This window comes from Alosa alosa, chromosome 9, assembly GCF_017589495.1.
Source record: "Alosa alosa isolate M-15738 ecotype Scorff River chromosome 9, AALO_Geno_1.1, whole genome shotgun sequence".
In the NCBI taxonomy this organism is placed as follows: Eukaryota; Metazoa; Chordata; class Actinopteri; order Clupeiformes; family Clupeidae; genus Alosa; species Alosa alosa.
Window position 1 is genome coordinate 26438416 of NC_063197.1, and position 21641 is coordinate 26460056.

Sequence of the window (21641 nt, forward strand, 5' to 3'; positions counted from 1 at the left end):
CAGTGCAAGGATAAAGTCTAGAGACCAGCATTAAATATGGACAATATACTGTAAGAGCATGTAGACATAGTAATATAAAAAAAACTATAGCAGTGCAAGGATAGGTTTGAAGTAATGGGGTTACACATAGGTCAAGTATTAAGTACTAAATAAGCCCACAGTTCAGACTGGGGGAAGGAGGGAGGGATTGTGCAAATATAATAGCTAATATAGCCATAATGTAGACAGAATAATGTAGACATAGTAATAATATAAAAAAACTATAGCAGTGAAAGGATAACATATGGTAAAGTTTAGAAGAAGCAAGGAGAGACACAAGTCAATATAAGGTTTGAAGTAGTAGGCTCAGGGGTTTGAAGTAGTAGGGTAACAGCCATTGGTCAAGAATGAAGTTAGGCCTCAGTCCAGGCTGGGGGAAGGAGGGAGGGGTTGTGCATATATGCTAATATAGCCAGTAAGCAGTTAATGTTAAGTTTACGTGTGAGCAAAGGACAGTGAGCCAGTAGTCAGTACACAAACACTGTTATAGACCCTTTCAACAATAAAAACAATGCTTGAACGTTCTATTTGGGCCCCAATCTACTTCCTCTGCATTAAGATAACATATGGAATGTTAAAAAGGAAGTCTTATGGGGCCAACTATGATGCTGATAATGGAACTCTCTTGAAAGGGTCCATAGGAGGTAGTGGAAGTGGTAGAGGGTAGAGAGGCAGAAAGACTATGCAGAGAAGTCTATCTCTCCTCTTCCCTTTAGTGAAGCATTGAAGAGTTGTATAGCCCTGGGGACAAATGACTTCCTCGGTCTGTCAGTTGCGCATTGCAGCGAGCGTAGTCTCCAGCTGATCATGCTCTTCTGCTTTGTGATAGTGCTGTGGAGTGGATAATAGTCATTCCAAAATGTCGATCAGTTTGTTCAGGGTACTTTTATCTAATATTGAAGTGATACTCCAGTTTAGCGACCCTGACAGAACCAGCTTTCCTCAACCAGTCTGTCCAGTATCCCTCTTCTTAGTGCTTCCTCCCCAGCATACCACAGCGTAGGAGAGGACGCTGGCAACTAAATCAGCGCTGTTTGAAAATATATGAAATGACTTCCCCCAGAAAGAACTACATGAAAATTGTAAAAATATTTTTTATTTTTTACATAACAATAACAAATCAAAAGATGATTAAGAAAATGAGTAGTCTATGAGTAGTTTAGTAAATTAGTAGGCTAATTCCTGATAAGTGCAATGCACTGACAAAAAGACAGTTCTTCTCATTGGCAAAAATGTACACAATATCAAAGGCCATTTAAATTTACAAGGCCACATGATTTAACGGTCCCTTATAGTCCACACTCTTGAACCGGTACTCCAATATCCTCAACATGTCCACTCTTTATTAAGACATCCTTCTGCTCCGAAGAAGCTTCTTCTGCCTAAAAACAGGACATGACATTAGTCATGCATACAATTATACACAAGACCAGCATTTTCCTATTCTTTAGATCTACAATCTTCTGCGGAAACGGATCATGGATTCCTGAAATGGGTCATGGATTCCTGGGTTTCCAAACTAACCTCAAAACTGCACACTGCATACACATAATTTTAAATCCCATTCTGGGACCTCAGCAACAGGTGCTGGTCCAGACCATTACAACATGCCATTTCTACTGCGACACATTTCTGTCACACTTGCGGCTTTGCCCAGTGCCTATTTCAGTTGCTAAGCTATGTTATAAAGTGAAATAATATTATTTTGCCATACGTGTGATGCAGCTGCTGGCTGTTCTAAAGGCACCCTTAACAGTTTTTTTTTTGTACCTTAACATAACATGTCCAACATCATTTTGTTGGCACATAATCACTTCTGTCATTCTGAGCGGCCCTCAATAGGAGAAATTCTGTAATCTTACAGACCTAGCAACTTTCTGTGTTCAGGTAGGAATAAAAAAATGTGATATGCAACAATATGAAGCTTAAGTGATTGTGCATGCGTAACTTAAATCTAGGGACTCACATTTGGCAGTGACACTACCAAGGTAGTTGCTATCACAGCAACTAGCAACTATGCTTTTGGGAAACGAACCCCAGGTGAGATCAGGTGAGTGTCAGCCCATTCGACTGGCACAGTACGGCAGCTTCATTGTTTTGTTGCTTAATTGTTAGCTTCATTTTTAAGGGGGATAAAAGATAAGAAAAGTCTTTCAAAATCTGTATCACGTACAACCATTATGAACATACTGCTATTGCTCCTTGTGAAAAGCTTTTTAAAGCAGACAATCCACAAACCAGTGACATTTTCATCTGCTCCTAAAACTGCTTTGTAAAATAGCAAAATTATATGTTCAGAGCGTGGATTTGACTACTGCTGCTGATTTGCCTACACTCTAGCCATGAAATGGAAACTGAAAGTAAATGGATCTGTGTATCACAGTGTAAGGCCTCATCAGCTAGTCACAAAATTTGCTTAATGTTCCCATGGAGCAATGTTAGCTCATGTCCAGCATCTGTATGTGAGGCGAGTTAACCATACAAGCAAATATACAACATTTCAATAGACAAAGTGCACATAAACATACAAATAAATAAAATGTCCACATTTCACAAGAGTTACACTACATGGCATGGGGCTATGACTAAAATGCAGGGAGGGGGAAACACTAAAATTTCACAAAGAAAGGTTTGTTGGACTTTGATAACAACATTCCACAGGCAGGCTGGGTGGGGGGTGTTACTGTGCGTGATGAGATATGCCAACAAATATGAACGTCACTTTACCAGTTTCTCAGTTATCATCCTTTCAATAAGCAATAAGATCTGAAATGTCGAAATAGGGGAACAAAAGATGGCTGAATATCAATTTAATTTAATTCTATTCATCTATTTTATCAATGTCTTCATTCTAGACAGGAATAATAACATTACATACATTAACATCAATATAATAATTACACTTGTCTCAAAGTGCTTTACAGAACCCTCTCATCAGACCGTCTATTCTGCGAGTCTCTGGATACTTACGTTGAGTCCTTGTAATGATGTTATCTGCTCTGGTGCTGCAGCTCCTTGACTCCGTGTTGACGCTGTGCTCTGCTGATCTGATGGTCTCATAGTCCTCTCTCCCTCTGAGCCTGGCTCAGTATGCGGGGAGTCGATGCCATCAACATTCCTGTCGGCCCCCTGCTCTTTTTTGTCACTGGGCTGCTCTTTTTGTTGACGGGCTGCTCTTTCTTGTTGACGGGCTGCTCTTTCTTGTTGACGGGCTGCTCTTTCTTGTTGACGGGCTGCTCTTTCTTGTCAGCGGGCTTCTCTTTTAGCTTCTCATCTTTAACAACCTCTTCTGCAGCAGCCGCCTGGTCCCCCTCAGCAACATCCTCCCTTTCCTCCCCCTCTCTCTCTATCCCTTCCTCAGGTAGCCTGGATTGGTCAGTCTCGTCTCCGCTGAAATGGTGATCTGCATTCCGCAGGGTCTCCACAAAAACCCGCCGCTGGTTCTCCTTGGGCCGGACGGGTCTCCGGCGGACCTCTTGTCTCCATCCTTCTCCTCTTGCGCCTCCTCCCCTCGCCCTACCCCTCTGATCCAGACCCCGTTTGGGGAGCGGCGCATCCCCGGCCCCCAGGTGGTGCTGGTCGTCCTCATCCTCTTCGTTGGAGTCTCCCTGTTCTAGCTGGGGGTGTTGGCCACGGTCCTGGAGTCTGTTGGGTGGTGGCGGGGGATCTCTGCGACCTCTTCTCAGCGGGCCGGTAAGGACATGCTGGATGGCAGTCTGGGCACTGCCATATGTGCAGAACTGAAGAGAAATGAGCACAGAATGTTAACTCCCAACAGCTCCAACAGACCTGAAGAGTCTCATGTTTAATACCAGAGTCTAACTAAATGCAAGAGGTCTAGAGATAGATCTTAAACTATGGTAGTCTTCCACATATGAGGAAAATACACATTTATAAACACTTATCACCCAGAGAGAAGAAATACTCTTTTCTGATAGGCTGGTGGGTGGCTATTAATTCTGAATAACAGGACACCTTTGAAGTAGATCTGTAAAAAAGTTTAATCACCGTTCCATAGCAGTGCTTCTGAATGGTAACTATAACAACCATAGTAGGATGACAGTTGAGACTGGAAGGCTTTGCAACAATGGAATCAACTATAAACAAGCTGTCCATGCTATCGCTGTTAGGGCCAAAGAAAGATGCATAAAAAAACGGATTCTTTTTAAACGGAACCGCTTGTTTCCTTTGCGTGCTATAAATTTGCCTAAAGTGGCAACCAGGTGATGAGCGGGATGATGGCCTTTGAGGTGTGCGACCAACATCCCTTATTTGACACATAAAAGGAACATAAATCCTGTATGCCACCAACTTATAATAATTCTACCATCCTTTGACAGCTATGATCGGTAATACAGATCAGGGACAAAATAAGAACATCCTACTCTATGCAGGAAAAGGTGTGAAGACACTGGTGTGCATAAAGTCATTACCACAATGGACAGCACAATGGTGAGGAGGACAGGTATTTGAAGAGTAACTGGCAGATCCTTCAGAAGGGCCCTGAGGAACTCACTGATCCCCTGGCCCAAGTGCTTCAGGGGTTCTGTGATGAAGGTTGTAATGGTGACGGAGATTGCCTGTAACAAGAGAGTTAACATTTAACAACATTTACTCAGACTCACTTTCTTTATGGTTGGCTTTACTGAGGTGGAAATGAGATGTACCATGGTAGTGTAATGAAAGGGACTCTTCCACAAACGTTTTAGTAATATCTCTTAAAGGAAACATCCAAGAGAGTTCACTATTTACAATTGATCATCAGAATCAGCTTTATTGGCCAGTAGGGTTGGGTACCTATCACATTTGACCCGATATTGGTACCGGCTGTTGCCTGAGGTTCGGTGTCGCTTGCCAAAAAATTTGTAGCATTGTTATAAAACCTTTAAAATATCTAAACAATCACAAGTAGGGCAGTTCATCACAGTCCATCCATTGCATCTGGACTGATGAAAGGTACACCTGTAGGCTACATTGTATTTGGGAAAAGCAGAAGGTAGCAGCATAATGTATTTATTTATTTATTATTAAACAAAACAATCCCTGTCAGTTCCATGCAGTTTTCAACAGCTATCAGGAAGAGAGGTCATGTCATGGATTTTTGTGAATGTTTCTTCTTCTACATATGAATAAGTTTAGTCATCTAGTTCATATGATATTCAGCTTTATTGTCAATGCACAAATGAAATACCAGTAGTCTAAAACAAAATGCCGTTTTCCCCAGTGGTGCAAATAACTGACCAAATAAATGTCCAAAAGGGCCTTCATGAAATGCGTTGCTAGACTGTTCATACACATTTTAACGGGCCAAGTTGAAGAGCTACTGTCCGTTATTGGTTGTGCAAAGAATATGCTGATTCATGTTCCCTTGCATTTTGCAACTATGCGGTGCATGGTTAGTCTGGCTTTCGCCAGACCAAGCTCAATCTTTTAAGAAATCGAAAAGGAATCGCCGGCAGATCAGGCTGAGTTCACCCAGCCTAGTCCATGGTAGGTGCCCGATAGAAATATTGTTTAATTTTGCGATTGAGATATCCACGCACTGGCGCCCCCCTGCGACATGTTCGCCCCCAGTTCAGAGCTATTCTAAATGCAAAAATGCATAGGGAGTTATGACAAAACCGTGACTGTTAACAAACTATAAGCTATATAAGGTAGGCCCTATGCTAGGCCTATGTAACATGGTTAATAATGCTTCCACTTGCCATTGCACCAGAAATATATATGTGTATGGGGAAATTGTGTTCTGTCACTTTAAGTGACCAAGCTTGTTCTTATAATGGGAATGACGCGCTTTTTGCTCTTCCCAGTTTATCTTGCCTGCGCAAGAGAATAAAAATACTTGACTGGGAATCCTTGTGTATGGTGCTTAACTACACAACGCAAGATCACACCTGTTACACCTATTACACAACATAAATTGTCACTAGGCTATGCTGGCGACCCAAATAAAATCTCCTTTGGGAACCAATGGCTTACAGTATCAAGCGGACTTAAGCTGCCACCTCTTGGCGAAAAGTTAATAGTTTTGCATATCAGTAGTAATATATTTCAATGGCTGTGTGAATCCGCGAAAGCGACACTTCTAAATGGAACCCAACCCACTGTACAGTAGCTCAAGGTCTGTGGCTAAAGCAGCCATAATGAAAGCGTTATCATTGTTTGGATACTTCACAATAATACGTGTTTTTTAATCGCATAGACTACTACTACCAAGCTGGAATCAAAGCACATCGACTCCCCTCTCACACCCTAAACACGCGCCGAACAAACAAAACGTCTCAGTCTCACGGTATAGCCATAGGCAAAACTGTATTGGACGGTGTAACGTTGGTACTAAATCATCCATCGCCAAAAATTATTTTTGTAGCACGTGCAACAAATATGTGTAGGTACAGCCCTGCCCTGGATACATTGCTCAACGTGCCCTCTAAAACATTTGGTTTAAATGGAAATGTAGATCACTTTCATTATCACGGGTGCGTTAATAAATCTACATTCGCGGCGAGTTGACACAAATTATTCACTTTGGCCGAATTTATGTAGTTTCAGTCCTAGTTACTTTACTTTGAGCCATGCTCTTCCCTACTTGAATCACCTTTGAAAATAGAGGATTGAAGTAGCCTATATGGGTGTTTGGGAATGAACGTTGACTCAGATGCTTTTTGAGACTTTGAGCTAAATGTCCCAGCCCGGTGTTTAGGATGCATCATAGACAGGTTCTTTCAAGTAGCCTATATTTTCCATTAGAAAACCATCCGTGAGCTTAACGTGTTGTGGCTAACTCACTTAGCTCCTGTTAGTAGCCTAGGTTATGGTCATAAGCAAATGAGATGACAGTCGAAAGATGCAATTAGTGCTGTTATCAATTTTCTTGGTAGCCTATAACCGCATTTATGGTTTTCTACAAATACATCAATAATCAAATTGGCCTCCATCACTCAACCAATGCTAACGGTAACATTATTTTACCTACCAGTAACATTGTAAGAGTAGTAAGGATAAATGTATGTGCAGTATGAAGAGCAGTAGAATATGCCTATGTATAAGTATAATTACAGTATGTACATGTGTAAATAAATAGGGTAAATAGAACACTATGGGTGGGATAGTGTAGTGTAATTGATAGATATAACGACAGGAGCGGGCATAAATTATGAAGGTATCTACAATGACCACTTCAGTATACAACTGCAGCCGTGCCCACTGGTTAGCACTCTGGACCTGTAACCGGAGGGTTGCCGGTTCGAGCCCCGACCAGTGGGAACGGCTGAAGTGTCCTTGAGCAAGGCACCTAACCCATCACTGCTCCCCGAGCGCCGCTGTTGTAGCAGGCAGCTCACTGCACCTCACTGTGTGCTGACTGAGTGTGTTTCACTAATTCACAGATTGGGATAAATGCAGAGACCAAATTTCCCACACGGGATCAAAAGAGTATATATACTTATACTTATACAAGAATATTTCCATACCTTAGTTGGAGGGACCAGTAATATGGGATTAACCATGAGTACTTCATAGTATTTCTTGCAAGGATCATCTTGAAGAGTCCAGGTGCTCCTAAACCACTCTGAAAAAGAATATAAATATGGGAATGAATCATACATTTGCAGTTAGAACAATTAGTTAGGGCAAATATTGGTAAAGTAATCGTACCTTTTAAGTTGTCCTTCCAGTCTATCTTCTTCACACCAGTACATTTATCATTGACACTCTCCATCTTCACAATGTTGGTTTGGTGCTCAGCAAACGCAATCTAATAAAAAGGAAACCATCCAAAATGGGATGACTGCAAGTTCCAAGGTCCTGTAGCAGTAACTATACACACATTTCCAGACGACAAGTAAATGCTATTTTCTATTTTGTACCTTGTAAAGATAAAACCAATTCCAGACAATACTGATGAAGAAGCAGATGGCAAACATCCTCTTGAACTGGACAAACCATGAAACCGTAGACCAAAGCTCACTGCAGATGATCACCACTATGACCAAAATAAACATGGAAGTCTGCAGGACAGAAAGGGCATTCTGAAGTTAAAACTGAACCACTCTTGGTCTTTGTGGCTCTTTAGATAATTTTGCCCTTCTCAGAAGAATTCCCCAAACTAAATGTAGATGTAGGATGTGGATGTGTATTTTCATAGCTTTGATTAAACTGCATAGCTGTTAAAACTGGTAAAACTTGTTATAGTCAAGTTCACTAAAACATTTTCACCTTCACGACTGTGTCCAGCTCAACTCCAAATGTGTCCTCAAACCGCCATTTCCAGGCCTCATAGTCATGTGGTTTGAAGTCCACCAGTATCTTACTGAGAGCATCATCTAGAGAACCCGTTGTCCAGGTCTCCCCTACCACCACCTTCTGGAGCTCAGCCATAGTTCTTGAAGACAAATGTACCTTGGCATCATAGTACATGCCATTTGGACTTTCATTTGACTAACGGATAAAAGGAGGAGAAAAAGATTATTTGGGGTCATCTTAGTGCTGGGAAAATTGAATGAATTTGTGTTTAATTAAGTGTTTAAGGAGGGGGAAAAGTAAAAACGCACCAAGCCAAGTCTCGAAATTTCCTTCAATAGTTTGGAGATGAATCGCTTGAAGATGGGATTACACGTTGCAGGTTGAAGTAAAGAGGTCGTCTTCCGTTTGTGCTCATGTAACTGAATTTTTTTTTTATTAAAAGCAACAAAGGCATTTGATTCCGAATTCCAAGTTGCTGTTCAAACTGCAGCTAGCGTACATTTTATACAAATACCTTAAATCTTATCAGAAATGTATTTATACAAAACTAAGACACCGATCTTACTTCCCTCTGTAGCATCTCCACGTTCTTATTGCACTGAGAGACATCAGGGCACTGGCACGGGGGACATGGCTCCTGTACATATTCTCTTCGTTTGGTGGGTACATTGTCGTAACTTGCCGCCTGAGAACACATATAAATGAGATAAAATTAAATATATTAAAACATCTTATTTCGTAGCACTACGCAACGTGATGTACTCAAATTGACCTTAAATTACCCCTGAAAACATTATGAAAACCCCTTCAATTTATATAAAGTGGCCCTTAATTGGTAGGCCCTTAATTTTACCTTTATGCCATTTTTGGGTGTGACCCCTTAATCTACATTTAAGGTGTCAAGTCAGGGGTTCCCTTTAGGCTATTTGTTGTGATTAAGGGGGTACACAAAAACTTCTATCAGGCCAATCAAATCGTGTATAGAGTCGTTAGGCGGGCTTAACATAATGGTTGATGGCAGAGTTGCAACGGTTTGGCTTGAATTCCCTGCTACTTGAAAACAAATAAGATAATGTTGCTGTTGGCGAACAGTGTGACACGAGTTAAAGGGACACCAGGCAAGCCTGATGCTTTTTCTCTACGAAACTCCCCCTCGCTCGGTCTGAAGCTCTTTTCCTTTTCTTTGCGGCTTCCGTCAAGGGGTTTTCGCTGCTTCTTCGCCCGCTCTGCCATTATACACACCGCGCTTTGCAACAATCTCTAGCGTTTCGTTAGCCTGCCTCTGTGCTGTAAACTGATCCTGCTTCGGGTCGGGCGGGTAGGATACAATCAACTTGCAAGTGGGATATTCTTCCTACAGGCAGTAGAGGAGGGCGAGAGCCTTCATTAAGCCCGTAATGAGTCATTTAACCATATACCGACTTACGAAGATGATTAATTAACACGAAAACATTGCCTGGTGTCCCTTTAAGCTTTTATTAATTTGGCAAAAGTTTGAACTAGCCAACTAGCTCCGCTGGTGGGAAACGCATGGGACTCATAGCGCTGTCCTATTGCGTGCAGAGGGAATTTGAAAGACAACTGATTGTCCCAGACTGAGCACTGGGAACGGTGAGTGCCCAGACCCTAATGTGGGTCTGGGCACTCACCGTTCGCAGTGTGCAGTGCCCTACATTTTAATGTGGGTCTGGCTCGTCAGGCTATAAAAAACTATTTGTAAGTTAGAATGGCAAATAATAATAAATAAATAAAAAAACACAAGGTTGTCTACAGTCAGACGTAGTAGTAGTAGCACATGAGGCAGTACTATTGCACATTTTTATTAAGTATTAAGCACTGTTCCTTCATTAATATTGAAAATTTGCCTAATTTATAAAGTTATAACAGATGTATAGATCTAGGCAAGATGACTTAAGGGCTCATGCACAGGTGAGAGACACATTTCTAACATTCAGAGGATATCGGAGATGCTCTCATGAAGGCCTGTGACCACGATCATAACAGTGATGCTGTGAGAGCAGCACAAGTGGTGCGCAAAGAGATTTTTGATTCTAAGTTTTACTTTGACGGCTCATTCCATCCCAGTAGTCAGAACGATTCTGTCCCACCATCATAACTTTTTGCATTGATGTCTATGATCTTCGATGGAGCAAACATCAAACACCAAGCTCAACACAGACCACCATGACTGCAAACTAGGGCTGTCAACCGATTAAATTTTTTTATCTAATTAATTACATACTCTGTGATTCATTAATCTAAATTAATCGCATATATAATTTTTGCTGTGAAGGTATTTTAAATATTTAAATTCAAATGAATCTTGGAATAATCAGCATTAGTGACATTAAAGTTCAAAAACTCTTTTATTATTATTTTCACTGTTCAAATAATTGCCATAATAATCTATGATATGACCTAATATGCTGAGGAAATAAATTCAAATGTGCTTCGGGAAGAAGTTTTTTTTTCACATACAAGACATTTCAGGCCTCAGATATAACCTAGGGGACACAATGAAAATTGATAGATAGATAGATAGATAGATAGATAGATACTTTATTGATCCTCAAGGGGAAATTCAAGAAAGTTAAAATTAATTAACACTCAATGTCAACACTTATTTCTTTGCATTGATGTGCGACTATAGAGTTGATGAACTCCGGTGATATGCAAATTCCTTGCTGGAGACATTGCAGAGGACTTTATTTTCAACACTTTATTTTTTATCAACACCATCAGGCCGTTTTTTAAAAGTAAATGTTCCAATCAATGATCCAGGCAGCACGTTTTTTTCTCTCTCCTTCATTTTACAGTCTAATTTTTACTGACTAGAACGGCTCGGGGTCAAAGGTCATACGGAATCGATTAATCTGCACTAATTTTTTTAATCAGTTATTTTTTCTCAAATTAATTAATCGAAATGAATCAGTTATTTTGACAGCCCTACTGCAAACATTTCAGAGAAACACCCAGAAATCCTGAAAGAATTCCATGCTGGGAGGTTCGTTGTGCATAAGACATGCCACAAGTTCTCAGCCATGGCAATAGACCAGTGTCATGAACAGAACAATGCACTCATCAAAGGATCTGGTGGAGCAGTTGGACTAACAGAGAATCCTGGGGCACTGCGATACTGGATGGTGGCTGGATGCAAGGAAAATGGAAGGTCACCACAACCTGAAAACCATCACCATAAGCAGCACAGGAAGCAGGTCCCTGATAACAGAGCTAAGAGATCTGCTAGTGCTTGATACCAAGAGTGCTTGAAGAGCCAAGATCTGCTAGTGCTTGATCCCAAAGACATCAAACTGCATGGGAGACATGGAAATCTTTCACAGAAGTAACTGAAGCTTTCAATGAGCTCATGCAATTTAAGAATGATCAGAGTGAACTATCCAGGTCACTGCAGGAGCACTTTGTAGTACTAATGTATGATAGGACAAGTGATATCATGGAGGTGAATGAGGCCAGAAAACCTGTTCTGTAGAGCTTTAGAGAACATCCCACCCACAAAGGCTGCCCTTGAGCAACATATTAAGCGGGACTACTACATTAAAGAGAATAACAATAATAAACAACAATGTCAATTCAATCAATAGCCTAATACAAATAAGGAAATATCAATGCTTACTTAAATTTAATCTTAAAATAAAATACAGAGACAGTGACAATAAGAGACAGTGACACTAAAGGCTATACTGCTGTTGTCATGTTCTCGTGTAATTATTTGTTGTGCCAATAGTTTAAGGGACAATAACACTGATTTCTATAGTGGTGAATCATATTCAACTTGACAAAAGAATAGAAGTTAAGATAACACCAAGGGTTATCATTTTTTACAGTGCAGTGTGCGTTTATGGATATAATATCTTGATCATTGAATTAAGATAGCAGGGAGCAGATCCAGTCAGTGTCCTAAAGGCCAAAATATGGGTGAAGGATGAGACAGGATGGCAGCCATTCTAGACCACTCTTCCAGAGGCCTCTGATGGCTGTTATGAACTGATCCATTGTGGCTGCAAAAAAGGGTGTACTATGCGTTGCAAGTGCAAAAAGGCTGCCCTCAAGTGCACTGATCTTTGCTCTTGCTCAAGAGCCTGGACATACACAGCCAATAGAGACATGACATTAAAAAAGAAAAACATAGTTGAGACAAATACTTGTGTATTTTTTTGAAAGGGGTTCCTTTTGAATAGGGGCTCTTTATCATATTATTTACTATACCATTCCACTATGTATCTATCTATCTAAAGGCATAGCAGTATAGGGCTGGCAAGGCGGGCCCTTCCCGCTATGACCTCTAGATTGAAAAATCGTTAATGCAAGTGAATGTGAGAAAATAATTATTTTCTGGTCCCGTTTGAATTTTGCCATGAATGTGAACATATGTTGTCTCTGAATTTTTAATATAAATTTTCGTGTAAAGATTGCTACAATTGAGCGGGTAGAAGTTTGATGCGGTTAAACGTGTGTGAGAGCACTTTGTGGACTACAACTTTCCGCTAGACGACAGCTAACTAGTTTCCCATAACAACCATCAGTTGGTCGAGATGTAGAGGGTTATTAAGATCGACTTTGAACACAGTGAACCATACAACTTTACAATCACACTTTATCATAGTGTTAATGTATTGAGTATGTTGCCAGTTAAAGGTTCCATTTGATACGGTCATAATGAACTCAAGCAACCAGTTTGAATGGCAGTTAATGTAAGTTCTAGAACTTCACAGTAGAATTCTGGAATGACTTGTAAAAATATTTTACTCCTCAAAGATGTGTATATTATACAGCAAATATCTAGCCCGAGGTCAGATCTGAAGTGGCTCCACGTCTGAAATTAAACCTTAGGGGGTGAAGATTATATGGTGAAACTTTCATGCTTTAGTCATACAATGCACAATTGTTTTGCTTATCAGCCTAACTATATCACATATGGGCTGAAATACAGTGAGGGTTAAATGGAAAGTAACTACTTACCTCAGGGGGTTTCCTCATAGACTTTGAGGTTGCATCGTAGTTCAACATGTCAAATGGATCGACCCAATCATCATCTTGTCCTTGCGTCAACAGCAAGAGACTGGACAGACCAAAAATTACCCACCATTTTCCTTCAGTAAATAGACTGGTAGAGAGCATTGTTCGCCGAAAACATTCGGTAAAAAAAAAAAAAAAAACGTTTGTAACTTACGACTAGAGGAACAAGGGTGGACGTACCCAACCTAGCTCACCTAACAAACAATGGTGTTAGCCTTATGTATGTAAAGGAAGGATAGCAGAGGCTAGCGCGTAAATATTAACAAAATTCAGTTTGAGGGAAAATTGACTAAGGTTATGTGTCACGCCATTAGGGAAAAGACACTGGGAACACAGGATTGTGATGAATCACGAAGGAGATACAGTAGCACCTAAACAGCTAGCTTGTCTGCGACGGCTACTACTAGGTCATCGATAGAGAGCTAACGTAGCCAACAGCTTTTATTAGCGTACAAGACAAGACACCGTGTCTACTGATTGTATGCGACTTGTATATTCACGACGCATTTGATATTTGAAAAGTAAAATCAAGAATACAACTGAGATTATATCTCTTAGGGGACTTCAACAAAAATATAAAAGCTAATCATGAAATCTCCACATCACAGACACAATCATTGTTGTTCTTCCTGAAATTCTTACTTTTCCTTTTACTTCTGTCGGCAAAACAACGACGACGTCTCACTACCGCCATCGAAAGGGATGGAGTAGGCTAGGCTGAAGTACAAAATAGGCTACATGCAGATGAGCAGATCCTAAAAAAAAAAAAAAAGATGAGCAGATCCTGACACTACTGGGGGCCTTGCTTTTTCACATCAGCCGAAGTGAGGGTAGGCTATTCTTGTGCAAAGGGCTAACCCTTGCTTGTTTGAAATAAAAAATAACCTTTCCAGAGAATTAATAACATGTCTGACTGCCAGCACAATGAAAGTCATTTTGACATAATTAGCGTGAGTGCGTGCGTGCGTGCCTGTGTGTGTCTGTGTCTGTACGTGTGGATGTGTGTGCATGCGTGTGTGTGTGTATGTCAATTTGTGTCCATCTATAAAGCCTGACCGATATGGAATATTGAAGGCTGATACCTATTTTCGATAAACCCAATGTAAAAATGTTCTCCCATAACAAAATTCTAATCAAGGTGGTGCATATGTATTTGAATTTACCTATCTAGTTTCCTAATGAAAGCCTCGTCATATACAGTAATCTATTTTTTATTAAGAAATAAAAGAGTGTATAAAATAGAAAGAATAGTACGAATAAAATAGGCCTTTGTTCTGTGATAACCACATTGCCACAATCTACATTGTGAGCAGTTTATAGCCTACTGAATGACTCTATCCCTTTATGCAAGCAAAACATTTTACAAGTATGATCAGTTACTTTTCTTTACTTTTAGCCTTTGTATCCTAAACCATGATCTTACTTGAAACATCTTGTTGAAATGCAAGAAATTGAAGACTGAAACTATAGGGAGTAGTTTGTTGGGTGTTTGAGAATGAACATTACCTCAGATGTTCACATTAATTTCGTGTAGACTTTTTGTGGTCTTACTGCAACATTTTACAAATCACTGACAGGGCCAAGGACTGTGAGCAAGTCTACAGCAGGAAAACCTATTTAGCAAGCAGAAGTGTCCCTAATTACTTCTTGTGGCCTGCATGTTCACAACAAGTACAAATGGCAATGTGGATTAAGACGAGGTGATTTCCTAGGCAGATACTGACTCGGGACTATACCGGGATGAAGCATTGTGAAGTGTTTCAGCTTGATCTTATTAAACTAGGATATTCTGAATCTACACTTTGATGGTAGTAGTTCAAATTCAAGACATGGTTATGAATACAGATGATGATGATCGCCAACCTAACATGTTTTTTTTTGCTGTGACAGTTTGGCTTACAATGTTGCAGTATTGTAAAATGCTTATTGAGGTGAAAAACAGGAGTGCTCGCCCCAGTGAATCTGAGGTGGCGTAGAAAGAATCCTGGTGCCAGGCCCAAAAAATCATATATATATTTTCATACCAACGGTTTTGACCTACTAGGAAATATTGGTGAAGTTAGCTTAACAGTAGCAAGGTCGCTAACGTTAGCTGTAGAAGCTAGCTGCTACTCAGATGGTTGGTAAACTAACCAGCAAGCTAACCTTAACCGGTAGGTTATATTATAACCTTATCAATTTCAAAATGGCCAAGTTTATAATCATTTGTAATACTTGGGACACTCTAAACTGACATTAATATATTATTGAGCTCGGCGATGTCTTAATCCTTTGTAACTAATTTGAAAATGGTTGGTTGGAATTTTAATAGCCACTGAGGGAATAGCTAACATGCTAACGTAGCTGGTTAACATTAGTTAGCCAGGACTCCACTGTTCTAAAGCGATCTAGTGTGGTGTCAAATGCTTGTCTGGCACTAAGGGATCTGTTGACTGACTAATAACGTTAGCTGAGACCACCAGGGCATTCTTTTAGGCATTTGTAGCATACACGTGGTGTAAGGTAACTGTTAGTGTTGTTGGTTAAGGTTAGGTGCATTGTCCATTCTCAGTAATAGTATTGATATTAGTTAAGTGTCTGTTGGTTTTATTTGGGTTATTTAGCGATTATGTTAACATATTTGAACACAAACACTTCTGTTTGTCTCAAGGTTAAAACATTTGGTAGCCTACATGGTAAATGATGTCAGGATGAATTTTGGAAGTCCTTTGCTAGTTAAGTTAGTTGATATACTGCTGATAGTCAATTGTGGTTCTTGTGTTTATATAATTATGGATTTTGTTTGTTTTTAACAGGGTTGGCAAAATGCTCATCAAGGTCCAGTACCGTGGACTAAAAAAGTACCTCAAACTGCAGCCTGGTTTTTCTTATGAAAGTTTCATTGAAGAAGGTAAGGTTTTATGTGAGCTTAGCCAATAAATTTAAAATCCATGTTTGCATGCATCTGATATCAGATCACTTGGCCAGTGGGTAAGGTAAAAAAAAAGATTTTGTTACCCTTTAGTTGAATTAAATTAACTAAAATTGGAAACTGAATTTCTTAAATTCTTAAAGCAACCCTTTAAAGATTCCAATTTTGTGTTTTTGCAGAATTTGTGCCAGCAGGTTCTTCTACTCTAAATTCTTCACTTTTCTGAAGAACAAGGGGCATCAATCTCCTGGTGCAGGAGAGAACACCTCTGCCATAGGGGATGCAGAAGAAAAGGCCAAATGGGTGAGCATTTAAAATTAAAATCTCACTAGGAAAAATCCTTGTCTGTCCTCCAAATGCGGAAGCCTGGCTTCGTGTTCCGGTAGTGTCAAATCAACGGGCACGTTCAATCTTGCAGCACTACACAGATCTGGCTGAACGTAAGGCATGTTTTTTAGATTCAGCCAGATCTGCTTGCAGATCCAGTGCTGCAAGATCGAACACGCCCGCTCATTTGGTGTTAACGGAACACGAATTTAGGCAATTTTCTTCCTTCAGATACAGGTCTTGTTATAATCTCCCTGTACACTTTCAAAAGTTTATAACACTTTAGTTTGTCTGTAGAGACCCTCACCACACTACCAAGTGTAATCATATTTTGAGCACTGCCAGTGGTTTAAAATAGTGTTTGTTTTTCAACATGCTTGCTGCCCCTTAACTTTCACTGTAGCCTATGCTGCTGTCTGTGTTGCAGTCTTGCTCAAAACTCCACCACTAATACAATTTTGCTACCACACTACCATAAATATACCCTAGGTTGTTTGTGCTCTTGAGTTACACTTTAATACATTTCCTGTGTTTTAGAGGGTGCAGGTAGTTTTTCTCTTTACAAATTAATATCCCAAGTTATTGTTTCTGTTTTACCCATAGATGGTCCAGGAGGTTCTGGAGAAGAGTTCAGGGGAGAGGAAACAATGGAGGAGTATAAAGAGATTGAGCACCTTGACACACTGCACAAGACGGCATCATATCCTGGTCAGCCACATTGTTGAAATGCATGGGTATGTTTTGTTTTTTAATGTGAAAAAACATATATCCTTTGTTTTGTTTTTTTGCAGACAAAATCTATGATCTTTCAGGTGATCTGTCCATACTCCCAAATACTTATAAGAAGCCTGCAAGATTTTTTTCATTGTGGATTAAACTAGAGATTCTGTGGGAGTCAGGTGGTGACCCAAACACAATTTCTTCTGTTTTCTGTGTGTTTGACCACCGCGAAAGCAAAGCGGTTTAGTCAGAGTTTTTTTTCCTTCTGGATTTTTTTTCTTCAGTAATTTTGTGTCAACGATTCCCTGGACACTGAAAGACCGGGGTGCACGAAACTTGGTTGGCATGTAGCCCCACAAGGATGACACATAACCATTGTTTTTCGCTTTTATCACACCTCCCATCTTCTTAGGTTAGAAATAGCATAGAGGTGTACGCATGGATCCTGCTTGACTCCTGCATTCGCAGTGGACTCCTGCACGATCCCTGGAAAGGACTCCATGATCCTGGCTAGAGATCTTGCCAAACACACTTTTTGTTTGCTTGTCTTTTTTGCAAATTATTTGGAATGTGAATCATGAAGTATAAATTATACATCAGATATTAGGGCAAGTGCTTAGACAAATTCTGATCATTGCGGAAGCCGGAGACTGCAACACCACCGACTGCCAGAGGGGCCAGGGTCTACAGTCTCAGGGTTACCCTATTTTCAATATGGACAGTGCCATTTGCTCAGTGGAAAAGACAAAAGCCTTTTCCTCCCATACTTATCCCTGTTTGGTGAATTATTTTGAAATTGTATAGGCTATGTAATATGTACTCTAATATGCTTGATGTAAAAATGGTTTCTGATTCCATTTGTCCAAGTGTATCTTTTATTAGCCTAAATAAATTATGTGAGAGCAGAGATCATGAGGCTTTGCCTACACAACCTGCTGTGTCAAAATCTGGCAAAAGCTGGTATTATTTACACATTTCCTTACTCATCCTCAACCTCTTCCTCATCTTCAAATTTCCTCTTCATTGACACCCCAAAACATTCTTGCACAAAGCATAGGCTACACTGTGTGGGACACTCTCAAGTGAAACAATTCGGACATATTGAGTAGCCTAAGCTAAGACTAATATTATGTTCACACATCATGTAATTACGGAGCCCTAGAGGGGTCATCGCAAAATGTTTTGCATGTTGAGAGAATGTGTGCTTCGTTTTACTACATTGTCTTTCGTTTTATTAAATTGTGCTCTTGTTTAAGTAATTTGTGCTCTCGTTTAACTATATTGTGCACTTTCGTTTTCTAAATCGTGCGCTTCGTTTTACTAAATTGTGCTTCGGTTTACTAAATCGTGTGCACAATTTACTATATTGTGCTCTCGTTTTACTATAGTGTGAGCTCATTTTACTAAATTGAGCTCTCATTTTAAGCATAGTAAAACGAGGGCACAATTTATTAAACGAGTGCACTATTTACTAAAACGAGGGCACGATTTATTAAAACGAGAGCACAATTTGTGAACATGGTTATAGAACATTGTGTGCACGATCTACTTAAACGTGGCCACAATTTGTAAAACGTGCACTCAATATTGTCTTGACACATGTAAACATGAGCACGTTATAGTATATTCGAGATCTCGATCTACTAAAACGCACCCACGAATAATTAAAACGTGGGCTCGAAGAAATTAAATTGTGTGCACAAAAACATAGTGTGGTGTCAAGGGGTATCCCCGGGAATGACGTCGGGAGGTGTGTCGCTTGTAGTGACGTAGAGGGAATCTCATTGATTGCAGTGCACCTGGTTATAGCCCCGTTAGGTAGGCTGTAGGTGGGAGAGCAGATGATTGTGTGTGTTTGTACAGGCCCCTTGCCAACATCGTCCAGCTGAATGTTTGGCGAAGTTTTGAGTGTTTGTTGAGGTCCAAGTGTATGCAGAGCTGTGGTGTTTATCGCGAACGGTGAGCTGGGCTACATAGCCTGAGAAGCTGAGCATCGTGAACGACACTGTTTATGTCTCCCGTTTCATAGTCCGTATCAAAGCTTACCTCGTTGTGTGCATCATTGGTGTGCGCGTGGGTTATATATGGTGAGGCCCATCGGGCGCTAGAGGGAACCTTATTGTATTGGGTGGGTATTAGGCGATACTACTAATACGCAGTAGCCTATTTGTACTAACAGTAGGTCTACGTGTTGTAATTGTTTGGGAGCTTGTCGCTGTGATGTGCTTCGATTGACTTCTAGACCTCACAGTTAAGTCAACAATCCAGGAGATAGTGGAAACCGGTCATTAGGCTACAATAGAGCCCGCGAGTAGCCTTTGTAGCCTAGTAGAATTTCCCCATTATAGGGTCTCCATAGCTGGCGGTTGACACCACAGTGCCCCTGCTACAAAGAGTAGAAGTCCGCTATAAAACATGACCACCTAAAGTCTTTAATTAGCTGCTTACGGTTATCATCACATTACCAATATGAACTGTTACAGACAGCTGTAGGCCTAATCCATGTCAAGGTAACACGAAGTTGCCACCACAGCACAGCGAGCGGTGAGAAAATGTCGGGAATTACTAAATACATATTTCGAGAGCTCAATTTAGGCCTACAACGTGCTCACGTTTTATTAATTCGAGGGCTTAATTAAAGGAAAACGTGCTCACAAATTATCACGACCAGAAAAAATATCACTTAAAGTGAGCTCTCCTGGGCTCCGTACTGTGGTGGCAACTTCATGTTACCTTGACATGGATTAGGCCTACAGCTGTCTGTAACAGTTCATATTGGTAATGTGATGATAACCGTAAGCAGCTAATTAAAGACTTTAGGTGGTCATGTTTTATAGCGGACTTCTACTCTTTGTAGCAGGGGCACTGTGGTGTCAACCGCCAGCTATGGAGACCCATAATGGGGAAATTCTACTACAAAGGCTACTCGCGGGCTCTGTTGTAGCCTAATGACCGGTTTCCACTATCTCCTGGATTGTTGACTTAACTGTGAGGTCTAGAAGTTTATCGAAGCACATCACAGCGACAAGCTCCCAAACAATTACAACACGTAGACCTACTGTTGGTACATATAGGCTACTGCGTATTAGTAGTATCGCCTAATACCCACCCAATACAATAAGGTTCCCTCTAGCGCCCGATGGGCCTCACCATATAACCCACGCGCACACCAATGATGCACACAACGAGGTAAGCTTTGATACGGACTATGAAACGGGAGACATAAACAGTGTCGTTCACGATGCTCAGCTTCTCAGGCTATGTAGCCCAGCTCACACCGTTCGCGATAAACACCACAGCTCTGCATACACTTGGACCTCAACAAACACTCAAAACTTCGCCAAACATTCAGCTGGACGATGTTGGCAAGGGGCCTGTACAAACACACACAATCATCTGCTCTCCCACCTACAGCCTACCTAACGGGGCTATAACCAGGTGCACTGCAATCAATGAGATTCCCTCTACGTCACTACAAGCGACACACCTCCCGACGTCATTCCCGGGATACCCCTTGACACCACACTATGTTTTTGTGCACACAATTGAATTTCTTCGAGCCCACGTTTTAATTATTCGTGGGTGCGTTTTAGTAGATCGAGATCTCGAATATACTATAACGTGCTCATGTTTACATGTGTCAAGACAATATTGAGTGCACGTTTTACAAATTGTGGCCACGTTTAAGTAGATCGTGCTCACAATGTTCTATAACCATGTTCACAAATTGTGCTCTCGTTTTTAATAAATCGTGCCCTCGTTTTAGTAAATCGTGCGCTCGTTTTAGTAAATAGTGCACTCGTTTAATAAATTGTGCCCTCGTTTTACTATGCTTAAAATGAGAGCTCAATTTAGTAAAATGAGCTCACACTATAGTAAAACGAGAGCACAATATAGTAAATTGTGCACACGATTTAGTAAACTGGCGCTGAATTTAGTAAAACGAAAGCGTACGATTTAGTAAAACGAAAGTGCACAATATAGTTAAACGAGGGCACAATTTAGTTAAACAAGAGCACAATTTAGTAAAACGAGCGCACAATGTAGTAAAACGAGCGCACATTCTCTCAACATGCAAAACATTTTGCGATGACCCCTCTAGGGCTCCGTACTCCCGGGCTCCGTATGTAATAAACAAATATGAAAAAAAAACGGTGTAACAATCTAATTTCCAATCATTGTTTATGTCTCTGTGTTATAGACATCCCTTTTTCGTCTTTAAGTCAATTAACATCGCAGCTGTGACGTAGAGTCACCTGATATAACCAAATTAGTGGAGGTTTCAGCACCGTTACGGTGGACTCCCTACAACTCCGCTGAAGAACTTGAGAGTAGCCTAGCGTAGTGCACGCACCTTCACCCT

At 40.6% G+C, this 21641-nt stretch overlaps 1 protein-coding gene and 1 long non-coding RNA gene across 3 annotated transcripts; one reads left to right on the forward strand and one right to left on the reverse strand.

Annotated features, from left to right (window-relative positions):
* Positions 1 to 1119: 1119 nt before the first annotated feature.
* LOC125300351 (chloride channel CLIC-like protein 1) lies at positions 1120 to 13956 on the reverse strand. 2 transcript variants are annotated; one of them, XR_007194534.1, is made up of 13 exons: positions 13264 to 13956; positions 8849 to 8968; positions 8592 to 8702; positions 8257 to 8478; positions 7908 to 8048; positions 7696 to 7795; positions 7512 to 7609; positions 4473 to 4619; positions 3261 to 3779; positions 3010 to 3198; positions 2767 to 2805; positions 2006 to 2154; positions 1120 to 1421 (listed from the first exon to the last, which is right to left on the reverse strand). XR_007194534.1 is itself a non-coding variant. In XM_048252227.1 (11 exons), exons 1-11 carry the CDS (start codon positions 13420 to 13422, stop codon positions 1329 to 1331), a joined length of 1899 nt encoding a protein of 632 aa, XP_048108184.1. In that variant the 5' UTR covers positions 13423 to 13956; the 3' UTR covers positions 1120 to 1328. The 2 variants fall into 2 exon arrangements, 1 of the variants encoding a protein (XP_048108184.1); XM_048252227.1 differs by lacking the exons at positions 2006 to 2154; positions 2767 to 2805.
* A 1752-nt stretch (positions 13957 to 15708) lies between these two features.
* LOC125300353 lies at positions 15709 to 17195 on the forward strand. Its single transcript, XR_007194535.1, has 4 exons — positions 15709 to 15822; positions 16116 to 16210; positions 16411 to 16534; positions 17162 to 17195. It is a non-coding gene; the product is annotated as an uncharacterized LOC125300353 (long non-coding RNA).
* The last annotated feature ends 4446 nt before the right edge of the window (positions 17196 to 21641 follow it).